Raw genomic sequence first — 17,608 nt, forward strand, 5'->3', positions numbered from 1 at the left:
AATAACGCGCCTAAATCAACTACACGTTTGCAACTTTGCAAGGACCACGGAAAATTCGCTAAATGGTCCGCCTCGGTTTCTAAGGATAAGAGTATTAATTAAGCGAGGTCCATACAATTAAAAAATTTATTTGGCATGGCACATCTCGATTCTAAATGTTTAAGGGACATCCAAGGCTAAACTTTTGAGGGCCATGAATTGTGACTTGTCTAATGGCTCGCCTCAAATTAGCTAAAGGGCTTACCCATTAAATAAGGCCTAAGGAAATTGTAACTATTTTTAGATTAAGCCGAATCTAAATTGTGAATCTAAAAGGGGCTAAGGCGTGAGGTCTACTTCATTTTTGTTTCATAACTTGGGCCGGGCCTGATGTGAGGCCCAATGGCCCATTAAAACCATCAAGCTGCAAGGTTAAAGTTCCGCAACGAATTCCCTTAGAGCCCAAGCAGGAAGCCCAATTTACATGAGGAACACACAAGCTGGATACTAAGGGGTTCATGTATCGAACCCGTACAATTGCAGAAAGCAATCAAACTTTTTAGAAAAAAAGATGTCAAAGGGATTTATATATCAACAGATCTGGAACTTGACATTGAGAAGCCATAAAACTAAGCTAACAATTATTATACATTGAGATACTGATTGGAACTAAACGGACAACTACTCTAAGCCATTTTAAATTTAAACATTTCACATGATATCATTGCAACGCTGCAAAAGGACAATCACTAAAACATTAACTAAACAATCGTTGCGCATTTTAAACATTCACACTCAAACCAATCGATTAAGTATCCTAGTTTCCACCCGAATTCATTGTTATTTCACCCAAAACCTCAGCTTATGTGAAGAATCAACTAACGGGTAAATGCGATAAACAAGTCACTACATGAATTCAGAACCCTTTGCCAACAATGCCAAAACTTCATGCAAGCAAACTATTGAGAGAATACTTAGCTAGAACAAGGTGACCCAAACCCCCCAAGCATGTTAAACACTAACCCAACCAACTGATATACTCAAAGAAGTGTAAATGGCATATATAACTGCATACCAAAACCCTTATGAATTTATCTGAACTTTTAAGCTACAACACCTAATTAGTCCATAAGAGAGCAAGAACTCAAACCATTTAACACCAACACCATACTTGCAGTTTCAGTCCAGATTTACCAATTAAACTCAAACAAAATCATAACTAAATACATGAACATGTCTAAAGAAAACTAAAACCAACTACAACATGAATTATCATTTATTAGACGTCAAAATCTTGAATTGCATATCAATTACAAGAGCTTCTCATGTTACACTTCACAGATATAAGAGATCCATGGAATACCTGGTGAAATTAGAATAAAGAAACAGTGAGAAATTAGCAACAGAAGAGGAAGAGGTTCAGCAGATCAACAACATCAATTTCAGCTCGTTGAGACCAGTTTAATCCCAGAAAAGAGTCAAAATCACTTCAATCTTTTAAAGAAAACACATTCAGCCTCAATGAAACAGTGATGTTGGTGCTCTTTTTTGTATTTTTTCTCCTAATTTTTCAGACTTTATCAATGTTTTGTATTTTTCTTTAGCCGTTCTGATTTCTCCAAATCTGATCTCTTCAAAGTCTGCCTTCAATGCCAAGTAAAGGTGCCTTTTAAGGTAAGGCATTAGGGCAGCCTAAATGTATTCAGTTTTTGCACTTTAAACCTTTTGATATTTTCATTTTTGCTGTTCAATCCCTAACTTAAAATCAGTATTTTCAGTAAAGACACAAAGCCAGCTTCTAGGAAGCTTCCCTCAATCAGTTACAAGAGATTCCCTAACCTAAATTTCCTATACTACCTTTAAAACCCCGGTCAATTACCCTAGCTTACCTCATGGGTCAAGTCGACCCGGTAAATTAAACCCAACTGAACGGGCTTCTCTTGCAAATGGGTCAGCAATGGCCCAAAGCCCAAACAACCACTGATCCAAACTAGCTTCTGTGATTTTATCAAGAGCAGGAGAAAACAAACATTTACATGATTTGAAGACTAAGATTTTAACTACATGACTGATTAATAACACAAATAGGAAGGGAACGAAACTAATTAAATTAAACTAATGAGACTAAAACCAAAAGGGAAGATTAGAGATTTAACTATGACATTAAACAAACTCAACAGGCCAAGAAAATCGAAGAACAAGTTTTTTTTCTTACGATTTGAAAAAGAGATAGAGGGAACAATCGAACAGAAAACAATTCAAACTCGAAAAATTGGTCAAGTTTTCAACCAAAGAAACCGGAGAAGAAAAGAAGAAGGACAAAAGGTGAAATAAAACCAAAATGGACACATAGATGAATAGAAACTCACCGATTAAATCTCGAAATTATACTTGAAATCCTGATTCACGCGAAACTGATGCTACTCACTTGTTCTCTGTCAAGAGCAGATGAACAACATCAGTTTTGTAGTGCATCAGCCTCATAATCGTGGAAAACAAAGACTTGGGTCGATGCATGCCACCAGATTCAATTGGAAATTGATCTTTGAACTTTAGGGTTCGAGCTTAGATTTAAAATTCGATGGGTTCTAGCGAGTTTCGAGGGAAACGAGTTGTGGATTGGGAAAATGGATGAGGTAAGGGTTCTATGATATCAACTTGGGGCCGGTTGGAGGTGGCGCCGCTGGCTGAGGCGGTGGAAAATTAGGGCGGCCCTAGGGTTTCTGGAGTGATCTGAGAGGAAAGCGAAGAATGAGATTGTAACCGGGGGGGGGGGGGGCGAATGGTTCGGACAGATTTATATCGAACCCACCCCCACTTCCCCACCGCCAGATCCTAAAAACCTCGACGGCTGAGATTGATTTGACTAGAATGGGTTCGTTTGGTCTTAAAGGGAGACGGACCGGGAAACTGAGCTGGGTTTGGGATCAATTTGGGGCGGGTTTTATTTTGGTTTGGGGGAATCCGTTTGGGCTTAAGGAAAATTAGAAGACTTGGCCCAAAACCATTTCAACTCTTTTCTTCTCTTTTTCTTTTCTTTTCAAATTAACTCTTTTTAATTTCTTTTAAATTAAAACTAAAAATAAACCTAAATTAATTCCTACTCCAATATCTTTAGCAAATTAATTACCACAAATAACAAATTAAAGAAAAAATACTCAAGATCCAAATTAAAATTAAAAGGTGCAAAATGACCATTTTTTGTGATTTTCTTTTTTATAAAATAACTTAATTACTTGATTAATCCTAAAATGTTAAATTAAACCCTAAATGCAAATGCACATATTTTTTTTTATTTTTCATTAATTAAACAAAAATAAAAATGCACAGACAAATGCAAACAATTAACAGAAAATGCCCCAAAAATCTACAAAATTGCAAATAATAAAAAGAAATTATTTTGTTTTGAAATTATGAGAGTAATCATATAAGGCAAAAATCACGTGCTCACAATCATAAGGTTGGTCAAGTGACCACCCTTCGTCGAAAATTTACACTGTGTACATAGGTAAAATATTACGTTTTAGAGGTATATAACACATATTGAACACCATTTGTCGAAATTTTTTTCCACTTCTTTTAAATTTAAAAACCCTTAAAGAAATTGCTAGCTTCGCGACTGCTTACTATAAAGGGTCATATCCTCCATACTATCCTTGGTCATATCTTCGGTATTTAGTGGTAATGAATTTTCATAAACATGAACTTAACATAGAAAAGAATATTAAAAATATATATATATATATATATGGTATCAAAATGAGCCATCCAACTTCTAAGGATAGAAATTAGTCCAATAATACATCACCTTCACTTTCACATGTTGATTCAAACCACAGGGTGAAAATGAAGAAGCTACAGTTAATTAACGGAAACGCTCTGATTCAATTGATTCGCGCATTACACCGTATAACTCGAAGAAAAATATAAGTAAAATTAAATTTCCTAATTTTCACGATAAGCAATGTAATCTGCCAAGGCAATCAGCGGAGCAGCTTTGTGTGGATCAAAATCCGCCAGCTGTTGTTTAGCATCTCGGTTGAGCTCCGCCGCAAATTCCTTAGCCTTTTCCAATCCCAGCAGTTTTGGATACGTCGTTTTATCCACTACCAAATCTTTTCCGGCGGTTTTTCCGAGCTCCTCCGACGACTTTGTAACATCGAGTATATCATCCACTACTTGAAACAATAATCCGATACACCTCGCGAATCTTCTCAATTTCTCTACTTCTTCACCTGTTCCGCCGCCGAGGATTGCTCCGAGAACTACGGAAGCTTCTAGAAGCGCCGCCGTTTTGTGTATGTGAATGAATTCGAGTGTGTCGAGTCCAACATTAGGGTTACCAGTACAAGCTATATCCGCTACTTGTCCAGCTACTAACCCTTCAGTTCCGATGGATTTCGCCAGTTCGCCAATAGCGGCGAGGATTCTCGACGGTGAAACTCCGGCGGTTGCAGCGGCGATGTACTCGAAGGCGAAAGCAAGGAGCGAGTCTCCGGCGAGGACCGCCACGTCCTCGCCGTAGACTTTGTGGTTCGTCGGTTTTCCACGGCGGAGATCGTCGTTATCCATACAAGGTAAATCGTCGTGAATGAGGGACATAGTGTGGATCATCTCGACGGCGCAAGCAGCCGGCATAGCGTTGGATTGGTCGCCGCCGACTAGCTCGCAGGCGGCGAGGCAGAGCATCGGCCGGACTCTCTTACCGCCGGCGAGAAGTGAATAGCGCATTGCTTCGTGGATCACAGGTGGGTCTTTTACTATAACAGCCTCATCTAAAGCTTTATTTACAGAAATAGCCTTTTCAGCTACGTAAGTTTTGAAATTGAATTGCTCCTTCTGAGTTTCAGTTTCCTTAACTTTCTCATCTTCTTTGGTAGCAATAGCTGACACACTTAGAGCAGAAAATGGTCTTTTTTGTTTCAAAAAACTTGGGTTTTTCACAGGAATTTTCATGAATCCAGTGAAGGTTTTACTGGGTAAGGTTTGATTGAAAACTGAACAAACTTGAGCAGCCCATGAATCGACAAGATTCATAGATCTCATTTTTGCAGAAATAAGCTTAAAATAATAGTGAAAGTGTATAAAAGAAGCTGAAACGGAGTAGCGCAAATGGACCGTGAAATGGGTGGTGAAGTTGGACTGTAATGGGGTTGTTTTCTAATGGAAATGGTAATGAGAGGACGGCCCATTTGGACACATGTAGTTGGCCGAAGAATTCACGTGCAGTACTATTAAAAAGAGAATTTTTATCGCAAATGTTAAAATCTTATTTATTTTAAATAAATATTATTTAAAAAAATTATATGCTATAGATATCTTTTAAGATTTAAAATTTAATATTATCTAATCAGTTACACTATTTTCTTTCTCTCTCTACTTTGATACATCTCATTCTCTTTCCCCATTCCATTAAAATTTTCGATCTCCTCCTCCTTCCACTGGATTTGTGCAAAGCCCACTTCAGAAATGCTGATTTCGAATTGTTTAGTTCGTATCATACTTTTTTTGAAGTTGCTATTACTGTTGAAAAGGATATGAGCCAACGCAAGTTGTGTTTTATTCAATGACCAAGGGTTCGATTCTGTTTTTCGATCCAATTAATGGTGTTGTATCGAAGGAACTAAGAAATCAGAAGGAGTTTGCGTCTACTTAGTTTTCAAAAGTACAATAGTTATGGCAGATTCATTAGTACCGTGGCAGTACAAGGCGAAAGGAGATCAGTCGTTATAGTTGTGGAGTCATTCTTGGGATCCTTCTCCAGAAGGTTTTGGCAAAAAAGATGACATTGCTCCACTAGGGCGTGCTTCTAATAATTTAAAGGAATTTTTATTGCCAAACAATTCAGAGTGAAATTTTCACGAAGGCGACATTTTTACTACTGGCTTTCGGTGAACGGCGGATTCGCCGGAAATTAGGGTTTATTCTTGAACAAAGACGATGGAGTTTGGGGCTGAGCAACTTGATTTTCTCTTAATATATTTCAATGTATTTTCATGTATTTCATTATATTCATTGTCTTTTTTTCCATTGTAATTCAATGTATCTCGTTGTATTCCATGTATTTCATTGTATTCACTGTCTTTTTTTTAATTGTATTTTAATGTATCCCGCTGTATTCTATGTATTTCATTGTATTCAATGTCTCGCTATATGCTATGAATGTATTCATATGTTTTTGTTAATTAATATAATTTATGTATTGAGATGTATTATATAATTTCTCTAAAGATTGCTATATTTTGTGGTATTTTTCGGTTGAGAATCTTTTTTATAACTGAAAATACAAAATTTGTTGAGTTATATTAGGAGTCTATTATGTTAATTGATTCACTTTGCGTTTTAAAAATAGTGTAATCCCTTGTTTCACGCCATGAATACAGTCGAATACAGTAGAATGCAATAATCTGTCCAGTTGTAATCCCATGTTTCACTCCGCTAATACAGTCGAATACACTCGAATACAACAACTGATTAGCTGTACTCCCCTGATTCATGCCTATTTTTGCTACTGTATTCATGAATACAATAGCTTAAATACATCAAATACATCTTATAACCACAAAAAAGGTATCTATAATCCGTAATATAGCAAATGACATCTATAGATGGCTAATTACTACTAAAAGATAGTGCTTTATGAAAATTTCTCTTTAAAAAAAAGGTTAGAAAAATGACACTCAAGTCGAAAATATATTTTTTATTTCATGTTCTTGTTATTCTTGCTCGTTGCAATTATCTTTTCTTTTTCGGTCGTTCTCTAGCCGAGGGTCTATCAGAAATAGTTTTTCTTCCTTTTAGGGGTAGGGGTAAGGCTGCGTACATCTTACCCTTTCCAGACCCCACTTATGAAAAACTATTAAATTTGTTATTGTACATAAATTTTATAGAGTAAATAATTTCTGGCACGGACTTTCTAGTTAATACCCCTTTAAGGTTTATGCAAAAGAAGTTTTTGTACAATCATACAACTTAAAAGGTAACTATTGGTGATTCTATTTACTTAATAAATATTAATTTATATTATACAAAAAGTAAGTAATCTTCTATAACATATTAATTTATATTGATAGTGTACGGAAATTTTACACCGTCATAGTGTATAATTTTTAATCATTTATTAGAATTTGTAAGTTTGGTCATATGTACTTGAAATACGAGTGAAATATTAAAATAACACATTGAAAGAGTATATAAATGAAATAATAACTTTTATGCATAATATTTCAAAATTCATGTACGTACAAATACAACTTCAAATTTTGAATATTTTCTTTTAACTCAACTCCAAATATTCTTTTCTTCCGGCGTTACTCAAATATTTCGGTCTGCATGCGCAATAAATAGGTGGTTTGACTATCAGAATTTATTCGAGTTCGAGCCCGGGGTATGAAAAAATCCTTGGTAGGGAGCGGTACCCCCCGAATGGGGCCTTACCCGGTGCGAATCCGGATATAGTCGGGCTTCAATGCGAATACCGAACACCGGGTGAGAAACAAAAAAAAAAGACTATTAGAATTTGCGAATATTGAACTTTAAATAATTGATTTAAGCATTATTTCAAATGTAAAAATAATTTTTATTTACGAAACTTCAAATAGTTTTTTCAACTTTAAAATCTTGCCCATGGGCCTATTATGTATTTTTATGAGTAAATTTTAGTCAAAAAAGGGGAAATTAAGTGACCTAGAAGGTAACATATGGAAAGCAACTAATCAGGAATGCGGTGGAGTGATAAGTAATTTTTTTTCTTAATCAGAAATTTTGAGTTTGACTTTTAAGCATGAAATTACTTTTGTTAGAGAGCATTTTACTCCAAATATAAAAATTTTATGTACGAATTTTAATTTAATAAAATCTCAGTACGAATACCAGAAACACGAATAGAAAAAAAAAAACATGTGAAAAGGAGATAGATGATGGGTATTGGAAGCCCCGATCCAAAAGATACGGTTATTTGGACCAGAGACGGTACATTTAAGAATTACAAAGAGACAAGAGAAGGGTTGTCAGTTCCGTAAGAAATTCAGTGGTGACATGAGACCGACCAATCATTGTGGGAGTAAGCAGAGAAGAAATCACATTTAGTTCATGTATGAGTATGTGTTTTACTTTTCCTTCTTTTTTTTTGGGCAGAATAGACGAACTATGATTTATTTATTTTGTATTGATCAAAAAATTAAGATGCCCAAGAATACTTGAAATCTATTTAGTTTCTGTTGTAGGCCTTGGAAGTAATATAAGTTTATGGAATCAACTTTAATGTAACATATATAATTTAAGTTATATGTAATGATCGTTTGCAACCTCTCTACCTTTAAAGTTGGGTTAATGTTAATGTTATTGGTGTTTAAATTATCTAACAATGTAAAAATTCAATATGCAAATACTCTTTTTCGTAATTTTTTTAAAAACTATACATTGACACAGCTGAAAGATTATTCTTATAATTTAGTTAATTAGACGTCGTTTCTTTAATTTTCTGGTTTCTTCGGATCATAACTTATGTTGACTAAGAGAACTACACTTTCAGGTAACTATTATGCTTCGTATATAGTAATTGTTTTTGGTATATGTCGTATATATCTAAAAAGAATTATAATTCATGGATATAAATACCTTTACGTGCATTTTGTTATATGAGTGTAGAGAGAGATATCTCAAACTCAAAATGATTTTTCAAGATACATGACGACGTAATTTGGTAATCAGTGACAAAATCTGGTCGAACGAGAACCACGAGTCAATGACCATGAGACAAAATCAAATTACATATTGTTGACATGAGATGGAATTGGATCCATTCTGAATTAATCTGCACGCCAAAAGTTTCGTAATACAAGTGTCCAGCAAAGTCCTTCTAATTTCTGTTTCATTTGGTTTATTATTAAGAAACTGCCAAAGGACTATAAAAGTATGTGGTGCAGTTGATAGGACTGATCTTCCCTTAAACAGATGTTTCGGGTTCGAGTCATGAGTATGAAAACTTTTTGGTAGGGAGCGCTTTTTTCCAAATGAAGCCCTACAGCTTACGCGACGCGAATCAGAATATAATTGGACTCCAATACAAGTACCAGATATCGACATCGGGTGAAAAACCAAAAAAAAATGCGAAAGGGAAAGTAAGATGGCGAGTGTTGAACACATATATATCGTCCGGAAGAATTTTAAATATCACTACAGTAATATTTGTGATTCTTATCGCTCTTACCAGAAAAAAATCGCGTACCCTTTAACGATAATTGTTTAATTTTTGGTTCCTCAACTCCGATGATAGCCTGTTAGGGCAAGTTTGTTTTTGGCCAAAAATATATTATTATTTTTTTAAAGTTAAGGTGTTTGGCTAAGCTTTTAGAAAAAAAAATATTTTTAAGTAAAAATAGAAGCAGTTTTAGAGAAGCAGAAAAAATAATTTCTTTCCAAAAGCACCTTTTTAAAAATACTTTTGAGAAAAATATACTTAGAAACACTTTTTAAAGGTTTGGGCAAATATTAATTACTGTTTAAAAATAATTTTTAAATTAATTAACCAAATACAAACTGTTTATCACTAAAAGTACTATTTTGAAAATACTTTAAAAAAAATATTTTTCAAGGTAAGATGATTTCTGTTATGAATAGTTTGTACATTGGATACTACTTTGGATACTACATTGGATGTTACATTGGATGCTCATGTTGTGAATAACTTAAAGATTAAATTTCCTACTTTATGTCCATCATCTTTACTTTTTATGTCTATAAAAGGCCATGTAATTGCAATGGAAAAATACACCAAAGTGAAAGAAGAAAACACTTCTCCCTTCTTTCTATCTCTTCTTATTTACATTTTACTGCATTACTTTTATTTTATAACACATTATCAGCACGAAGCTCTAATTTTATTCTTAACTCTCGCTAAGTTGAGCCATATTTTATTAAGGTATGTATCATTATACTCATCTTATTTATGGCAGTACATATCATATGCTCACTGTTTGCAGATTACTTGTGCGCTTGGGCATCTTAAATAGTTTAAGTACATTGCAGTGATTAAATAACTATTTCCTTCCGTGCTCAACTCTTAGAGGACCTCAAAGTCATCAAACTAGCTATGCACTAATGTCATGGACTCCCTGGATCAAAACATATCTTTAAGGCATTTTGAAGAACTGTGAGAAATGAATTGACAAACAATAATTTTTTAATTACTTTATATTTATTGGAACATATAAATAATGTTAGTCACGTTCAATTCTATTAACACATATATATATCAATAATATAAAGTGAAGTGAAACAAGTATGTAATTTCTACTTTATGGCAAGAATAAAATGAAATAGTAGATTGTTAACATGATATAGCTCTATTTTCATTTCTTTTACCTTAATCGTTTTGTTTTCATTAATTGTTTATTATTATAATTATTTCTCTAACTTATTCATCTTTTATGATAGTTTTCACTATGTCAAATTTATCAAAACTTGAATTTGTGGCACTTGACATCACCGGAAGGAACTATTTATCATGGGTTCTTGATGCTGAAATTCACCTTGACGCTAAAGGTCTTGGAAATACTATTATACAAGGAAATGAAGCATCAAATCAGGATAAAGCGAAGGCCATGATTTTCCTTCGTCATCATCTACATGAAGGGTTAAAAACTGAATATTTAACCGTAAAAGATCCACTTGAATTATGGATTAATTTGAAGGATCGATATGACCACCTAAAACTTACGGTATTACCGAAAGCTCGGTATGAGTGGATACATTTAAGGTTGCAAGACTTTAAAACCGTAAGTGAGTATAATTCTGCTATCTTTAAAGTAAGTTCTCTATTAAAATTATGTGGAGACACTATCACAGATGAGGACTTATTGGAAAAAATATTTTCTACTTTTCACGCTTCAAATGTGGTGCTACAACAACAATACCGTGAAAAAGGTTTTAAGAAATATTCTGAGTTAATCACATGCCTACTTGTGGCTGAGCAGAATAATACTCTATTAATGAAAAATCATGAAGCCCGTCCCACTGGGTCAGCTCCATTTCCGGAAGTGAATGTTGTAGCAACATATAATAAGTTTGAAAGAAAACAAAATAATTACCGTGGTCGTGGACATGTAAACGTGGACGTGACAGGGGGAGAAACAATTATCGTCATTATGGTGGAAATAAATTGGAGAACAATAAGGGTTCTCAAATTAATCATTCAAAAGGTAAAGCTAGTATGTGTCACCGATGTGGTATGAGAGGTCATTGGGCACGCATTTGTCGTACGCCAGAACATTTTGTCAAACTTTATCAAGCCTCTCTCAAGAAAAAAGAAAATAATGTGGAGGCACACTTGACCTTTCAAAATAATGATGATGAAGCAGGTCCCTCAAATAAATATGATTCTAAGGTACATCTTGCATATAAAGATGATGATTTTGAAGGCCTACCAAATATTACTCATTTAGAAGTTGGGGACTTCTTTGAGGATATTGACTGAAGAACTAATCATCTTACTGGGGAATGAAGCTATAAAAGTTGTTATGTTTATGTTTGCAACTAGTTTATTTTTCTTGAGTGTATTTTCCTAATGCATCATGTGTTGCTAGTTTCTACATTTCTAATGTATTTCTTAATGTTTTTTTCCTGCTTGTCTTTCATATTTCTTATGATGTATTATTTGTCTTTTTTATGAAGAATATGAAAATTCCCCAGTCTTCAGTTGGACTCAAGATTAATAAAGATGATATATGTCTTCTGGATAGTGCTACAACACACACTATTTTAAAAGATAAGAGATATTTCTCTTATTTGGTAATGAAAGAAGCGAATGTTAATACAATATCCGGTAGTACAAGATTAATTGAAGGTTCTGGAAGAGCCAATTTATTACTACCAGGAGGAACAAATTTGGCTATTGATGAAGCACTATATTGTAGTAAATCTCAAAGAAACTTATTAAGTTTCAAAGATATTCGCCAAAATGGCTATCATATTGAGACTACAAATGATGAAAAGATTGAATATCTTTATATTACTACAATAATGTCCGGTAAGAAATATGTGCTTGAAATGTTACCTGCTCTTTCCTCCGGCTTATACTACACAAGTATTAGCAGGATTGAAACACATGCCATAGTAAACGAGAAGTTTACTAATCAAGATAATTTTATTATTTGGCATGACCGGTTGGGCCATCCTGGTTCTAATATGATGCGTAAAATAATTGAGAATTCACATGGACATGCAATGAAGAATCAGAAGATTCTTCAATTTAAGGAATTCTCTTGTGCTGCATGTTCTCAAGGAAAATTAATTATTAGACCATCAACTATTAAAGTGAAGATGGAATCCCCTGCATTTCTGGAACGTATACAGGATGATATATGTGGGCCCATTCACCCTCCATATGGACCATTCAAATATTATATGGTTTTGGTAGATGCATCTACAAGATGGTCACATGTGTGCTTACTATCAACTCGCAATATGGCATTTACGAGATTGTTGGCTCAAATAATAAAGCTAAGAGCACAATTTCCAGATTATGCAATTAAGACAATTCGTCTTGATAATGCTGGTGAGTTTACATCCCAAGCCTTTAATGATTATTGTATTTCAACTGGGATAACAATTGAGCATCCGGTTGCTCATGTTCATACACAAAATGGTCTAGCAGAATCATTGATCAAACGCCTCCAATTAATTGCTAGACCAATGCTTATGAGAACAAAACTTCCCATTTCAGTATGGGGTCATGCTATTTTGCACGCAGCAGCACTTGTGCGGATAAGGCCCACAAGTTATCATAAAGTCTCCCCATTGCAATTGGCTTTTGGTCAGGAGCCAAATATTTCCCATCTTAGGATCTTTGGTTGTGCGATATATGTTCCAATTGCTCCACCACAACGCACAAAGATGGGTCCTCAAAGAAGGTTGGGGATATATGTTGGATATGAATCTCCTTCTATTATAAAATATCTAGAGCCGATGACTGGAGATTTATTTACGGCAAGATTTTCTGATTGCCATTTTGATAAATCAGTATATCCAACATTAGGGGGAGAAAATAAGCAGCTGAAAAAGAAGATAGATTGGAATACATTATCACTATCTCATTTAGATCCTTGAACAAATCAATGTGAACAAGAGGTTCAAAAGATTATTCATTTACAAAATATTGCAAATCAATTGCTAGATGCATTCACTGACCTACCAAGTGTGACTAAGTCATATATTCCAGCTGCTAATGCTCCAATTCGAGTTGATATCCCAGTAGGACAATTAATTAAAGCAAATGAGTCTAAGCCATGCTTAAAACGTGGTAGACCAATCGGTTCTAAAGATAAAAATCCTCGAAGAAGAAAATGAGAAAGTGATCAAAGTGAACATAACACATAGGTAGTGGCTCAAGAAGAGCCCCAAACGTAACAAATGATAAGACCTTAGGAGAGGTCCAAGTACCTGAAAATAATGAAAATGAAGAGATATCATTAAGTTATGTCTCAACCGGAAAAAGATGGAACCGAAATAATATTGTTATCGATAACATTTTTGCTTATAATGTTGTTGTTGAAATAATGCAACAAGATGAGGATCTTGAACCAAAATCTGTCAATGAATGTAGACAGAGAAATGATTGGCCAAAATGGAAAGACGCTATCCAGGCAGAGTTAACTTCACTTGGAAAACGTGAAGTCTTCGGACCCATAGTTCGAACACCTGAAGGCATAAAGCCAGTAGGGTATAAATGGGTTTTTGTGCAAAAACGAAATGATAAAAATGAAGTCGTTAGATATAAAGCGCGACTTGTGGCACAAGGGTTTTCCCAAAGGCCTGGAATTGATTATATGGAGACATATTCTCCTGTAGTGGATGCTATCACCTTCAGGTATCTCATAAATATGGCAGTGCAAGAAAAACTTGATATGCATCTAATGGATGTTGTTACAGCCTATTTGTATGGATCATTAGACAACGAAATTTTTATGAAAGTACCTGAGGGATTTAAAGTGCCAGAAGCATATAAAAGTTTTCGAGAAACTTGTTCAATAAAGCTTCAGAAATCTTTATACGGATTGAAACAATCAGGTCGTATGTGGTACAATCGCCTGAGTGAATACCTGTTGAAAGAAGGGTACAAGAATGATCCAATTTGTCCTTGTGTCTTTATAAAAAGGTCTGGATCTGAATTTGTTATAATCGCCGTGTATGTTGATGATTTAAATATCATTGGAACTCCTGGGGAGCTTCCAAAAATAGTAGACTGTTTGAAGAAAGAATTTGAAATGAAAGATCTTGGAAAGACAAAATTTTGTCTTGGTCTACAAATTGAGTATATGAAAGATGGAATATTTGTCCATCAATCAACATACACCGAAAAGATTTTAAAGCGATTCTATATGGATAAAGCACATCCATTGAGTACCCCGATGGTTGTGAGATCACTTGATATAAAGAAAGATCCATTCTGACCTCATGAAAATGATGAAGAGCTTCTTGGTGCCGAAGTACCATATCTTAGTGCAATTGGGGCATTAATGTATCTTGCCAATAATTCCCGACCAGATATAGCTTTCTCAGTAAGCTTATTGGCAAGATTTAGTACTTCGCCAACACAAAGACACTGGAATGGTATTAAACATATATTCAGATACCTCCAAGGGACCATTGATATGGGTTTATTTTATTCAAATGAATCCAAGCCATCATTGATTGGTTATGCAGATGCAGGATATTTGTCTGATCCACACAAAGGTCGATCTCAGACAGGCTATTTATTTACAAGTGGAGGTACAGCCATATCATGGCGTTCGACAAAACAAACTATGGTTGCTACTTCTTCAAATCATGCAGAGATAATAGCCATTCACGAAGCAAGTCGAGAATGCGTTTGGTTAAGATCTATAACTCAACACATTCAGCAAACATGTGGTCTTTCTTCGAAAGAGAATATTCCAACAATATTGTATGAAGACAATGCTGCATGCATAGCTCAATTGAAAGGAGGATATATCAAAGGAGATAGAACAAAACACATTTCACCGAAATTCTTTTTCACTCATGATCTTCAGAAGAATGGTGAAATAGATGTACAACAAGTTCGTTCAAGTGATAATTTGGCTGATCTGTTCACTAAGGCATTACCAACCTCAATATTTGAAAAGCTGATATATAAGATTGGAATGCGTCGTCTTCGAGACATTAAGTGATTTTTCATCAGGGGGAGTAACTACACGCTGCACTCTTTTCCTTAACCAAGGTTTTGTCCCACTGGGTTTTCTTGGTAAGGTTTTTAATGAGGCAACAAGCTATGCATATTATAAATAACTATGTACATCCCAATATTTTTTTTGTAAGTTTTTAATGAGGCACATTATCTTACATGGACATCCAAGGGGGAGTGTTATGAATAGTTTGTACATTGGATACTACTTTGGATACTACATTGGATGCTACATTGGATGCCCATGTTGTGAATAACTTAAAGATTAAATTTCCTACTTTATGTCCATCATCTTTACTTTTTATGCCTATAAAAGGTCATGTAATTGCAATGGAAAAATACACCAAAGTGAAAGAAGAAAACACTTCTCCCTTCTTTCTATCTCTTCTTATTTACATTTTACTGCATTACTTTTATTTTATAACAATTTCCAGTTTATTGTATAAAAGGAGGGTTTAATTCCCACTGTCCTATTCCCGTTGGATAAACCTACCAAGTAAAATAGTACTCCATTCGGTCCACTTTGAGTATTTTTTGGATTTTTTATGGTTCACAATATTTGATTTTTTCAGGTATCAAAAAGGAATTAATTTCTTCTTTTCAAAGTTGTCCTTGGAGTAAAGAGTCTAGAGTAGTTTGTTATATTTCCAATGAGCAAATTAAGGTTAATATGGTCAATTTCATTGTTAATTAATGCTAAAAGGTGAATTTCTTAATATGTGTGAAAAGAGCAAAAAATTACTTAAAGTGAATCAGAAGGAGTACTATATAATTTCTTTATAGTCTAGAATCTTCGAAAACTAGTAGAAACTTGGTATTGATTAAGAGATGTTGAATTTGATATCTGAAGAGTAATTTTAGACGAGCATTGGAATTTATTAGTTGAGATATTTAGTCTTTATCCACTGCTTTAATAAACTTTACCTATCTGGACGAAAACATCCTTCTACTGATCATAAAGTTCAGGACCAAGTGTCCTTAACTTCTGAACTTGTAACTCTAAGTTCAGGACTACATGTCCTTAACTTTTGAACTTTTAACTCTAAGTTCAGGACTTTATGACTACATGTCCTTAACTATTGAACTTGGAACTCGAAGTTCAGGACCACCTGTCTTTAATTTCTGTGCTTTTAACTCTAAGTTAAGGACTACTTGTCCTTTATTTTTGAACTTGTAAGTCTAAGTTCAGGACCTATTGTCCTTAACTTTTGAGCTTGTTAGTCTATGTTCAGGAGCAAATGTCCTTAACTTTTGAACTTGTAACTGTAAGTTCAAGACCAAGTGTCCTTAACTTTTGAGCTTGTTAATCTAAGTTCAGGACCTACTGTCCTTAACTTTTGAGCTTGTTAGTCTAAGTTCATGACATATTGTCCTTAACTTTTGGGCTTCTTAGCCTAAGTTCAGGACCTATTGTCCTTAACTTTTGAGCTTGTTAGTCTAAGCTCAGGACTTCATGACATATTGTCTTTAACTTTTGAACTTGTAACTGTAAGTTCATGACCTATTAACTTTTGAGCGTCAGTATATTTGTATTCATGTATTCATCATGTATACCTACAAAAACTTCACAATCCTTCGTCATTCTTATAACATCTTGAGATTCGTTGCATGAAGTTGCGAGAACATCTTCCATTTCTATTTTCAACCTTCGCAGTAATTGAGAAACACTATAATTAGCACATGCAAAGACAATAATGCGTGGACGGGTGGAGTACTTAGTATTAGAACTGCTAGTAAGCCATACCATATAATCATCTGGAAATATAATAATATCTAATTAATTGATTTCTTTCCTTAAACAGGTAAACAGTCAAAATGAAGAAGCATTAGAAAAATCAATGGATGGCCTGCAACTACACTGGGAAGCTTCTGAGATAACTTTTCTCCTCCTTTGTTCTTATCGGAAAGCATGACCCTTTTGAGTGAACTCAAGGGAATGCCTTGAAATTAAGGGAAACAGAAATTGTATCTCACAGATAGTGGCACAGTTCTTCTCCCTAACACATGAAAGAGATAGAAGAAAGGGTAACACAGTTTTTTCATATTAATTTTAATAGACTAGTGGCTAGTATAGCTAAGCATTAAAAATGTTGGATAAGAAAAAAAATACTACTTTAAAAAGTGGCTACCCCACACAATTTTTACATTAGAAGTTCTGATCTTAAGAAGGCCAACCCTCTGGGTTCAGTGTTCATGAGTCATAGCGAGTCCATTCCACAACCCAACTACTGGGTCTTATGAAACCCAGTTTAGTTTTGCAAAAACTTAGGGAATCTTACAGAAATGTTCAAAAAAAGTGTAAAAATAGCACGGGCTAGCTAGTTTTCGGACTGGTTATTCAAAAATAGCCAGCATTTGCAAAGTCATTGAAAAATAGCCACTATTTTGCTACAATGGAAAGTTCCAGCATAATATACTGGAGATCGG

At 34.6% G+C, this 17,608-nt stretch overlaps 1 protein-coding gene across 1 annotated transcript; it reads right to left on the minus strand.

Moving 5' to 3' along the window:
* Window positions 1-3,741: 3,741 nt before the first annotated feature.
* Window positions 3,742-5,181, minus strand: LOC104241828 (geranylgeranyl pyrophosphate synthase, chloroplastic-like). Its single transcript, XM_009796781.2, has one exon. The coding sequence runs from the start codon at window positions 5,023-5,025 to the stop codon at window positions 3,925-3,927; it is 1,101 nt and encodes a 366-aa protein (XP_009795083.1). The 5' UTR covers window positions 5,026-5,181; the 3' UTR covers window positions 3,742-3,924.
* Between the last annotated feature and the right edge of the window lie 12,427 nt (window positions 5,182-17,608).

The sequence above is a fragment of the Nicotiana sylvestris genome, chromosome 4 (genome assembly GCF_000393655.2).
Source record: "Nicotiana sylvestris chromosome 4, ASM39365v2, whole genome shotgun sequence".
In the NCBI taxonomy this organism is placed as follows: domain Eukaryota; kingdom Viridiplantae; phylum Streptophyta; class Magnoliopsida; order Solanales; family Solanaceae; genus Nicotiana; species Nicotiana sylvestris.

Bases quoted from the DNA above. Each gene is read 5' to 3' on its own strand.
- LOC104241828 (XM_009796781.2), bottom strand. From the start codon at position 5,025: ATGAGATCTATGAATCTTGTCGATTCATGGGCTGCTCAAGTTTGTTCA.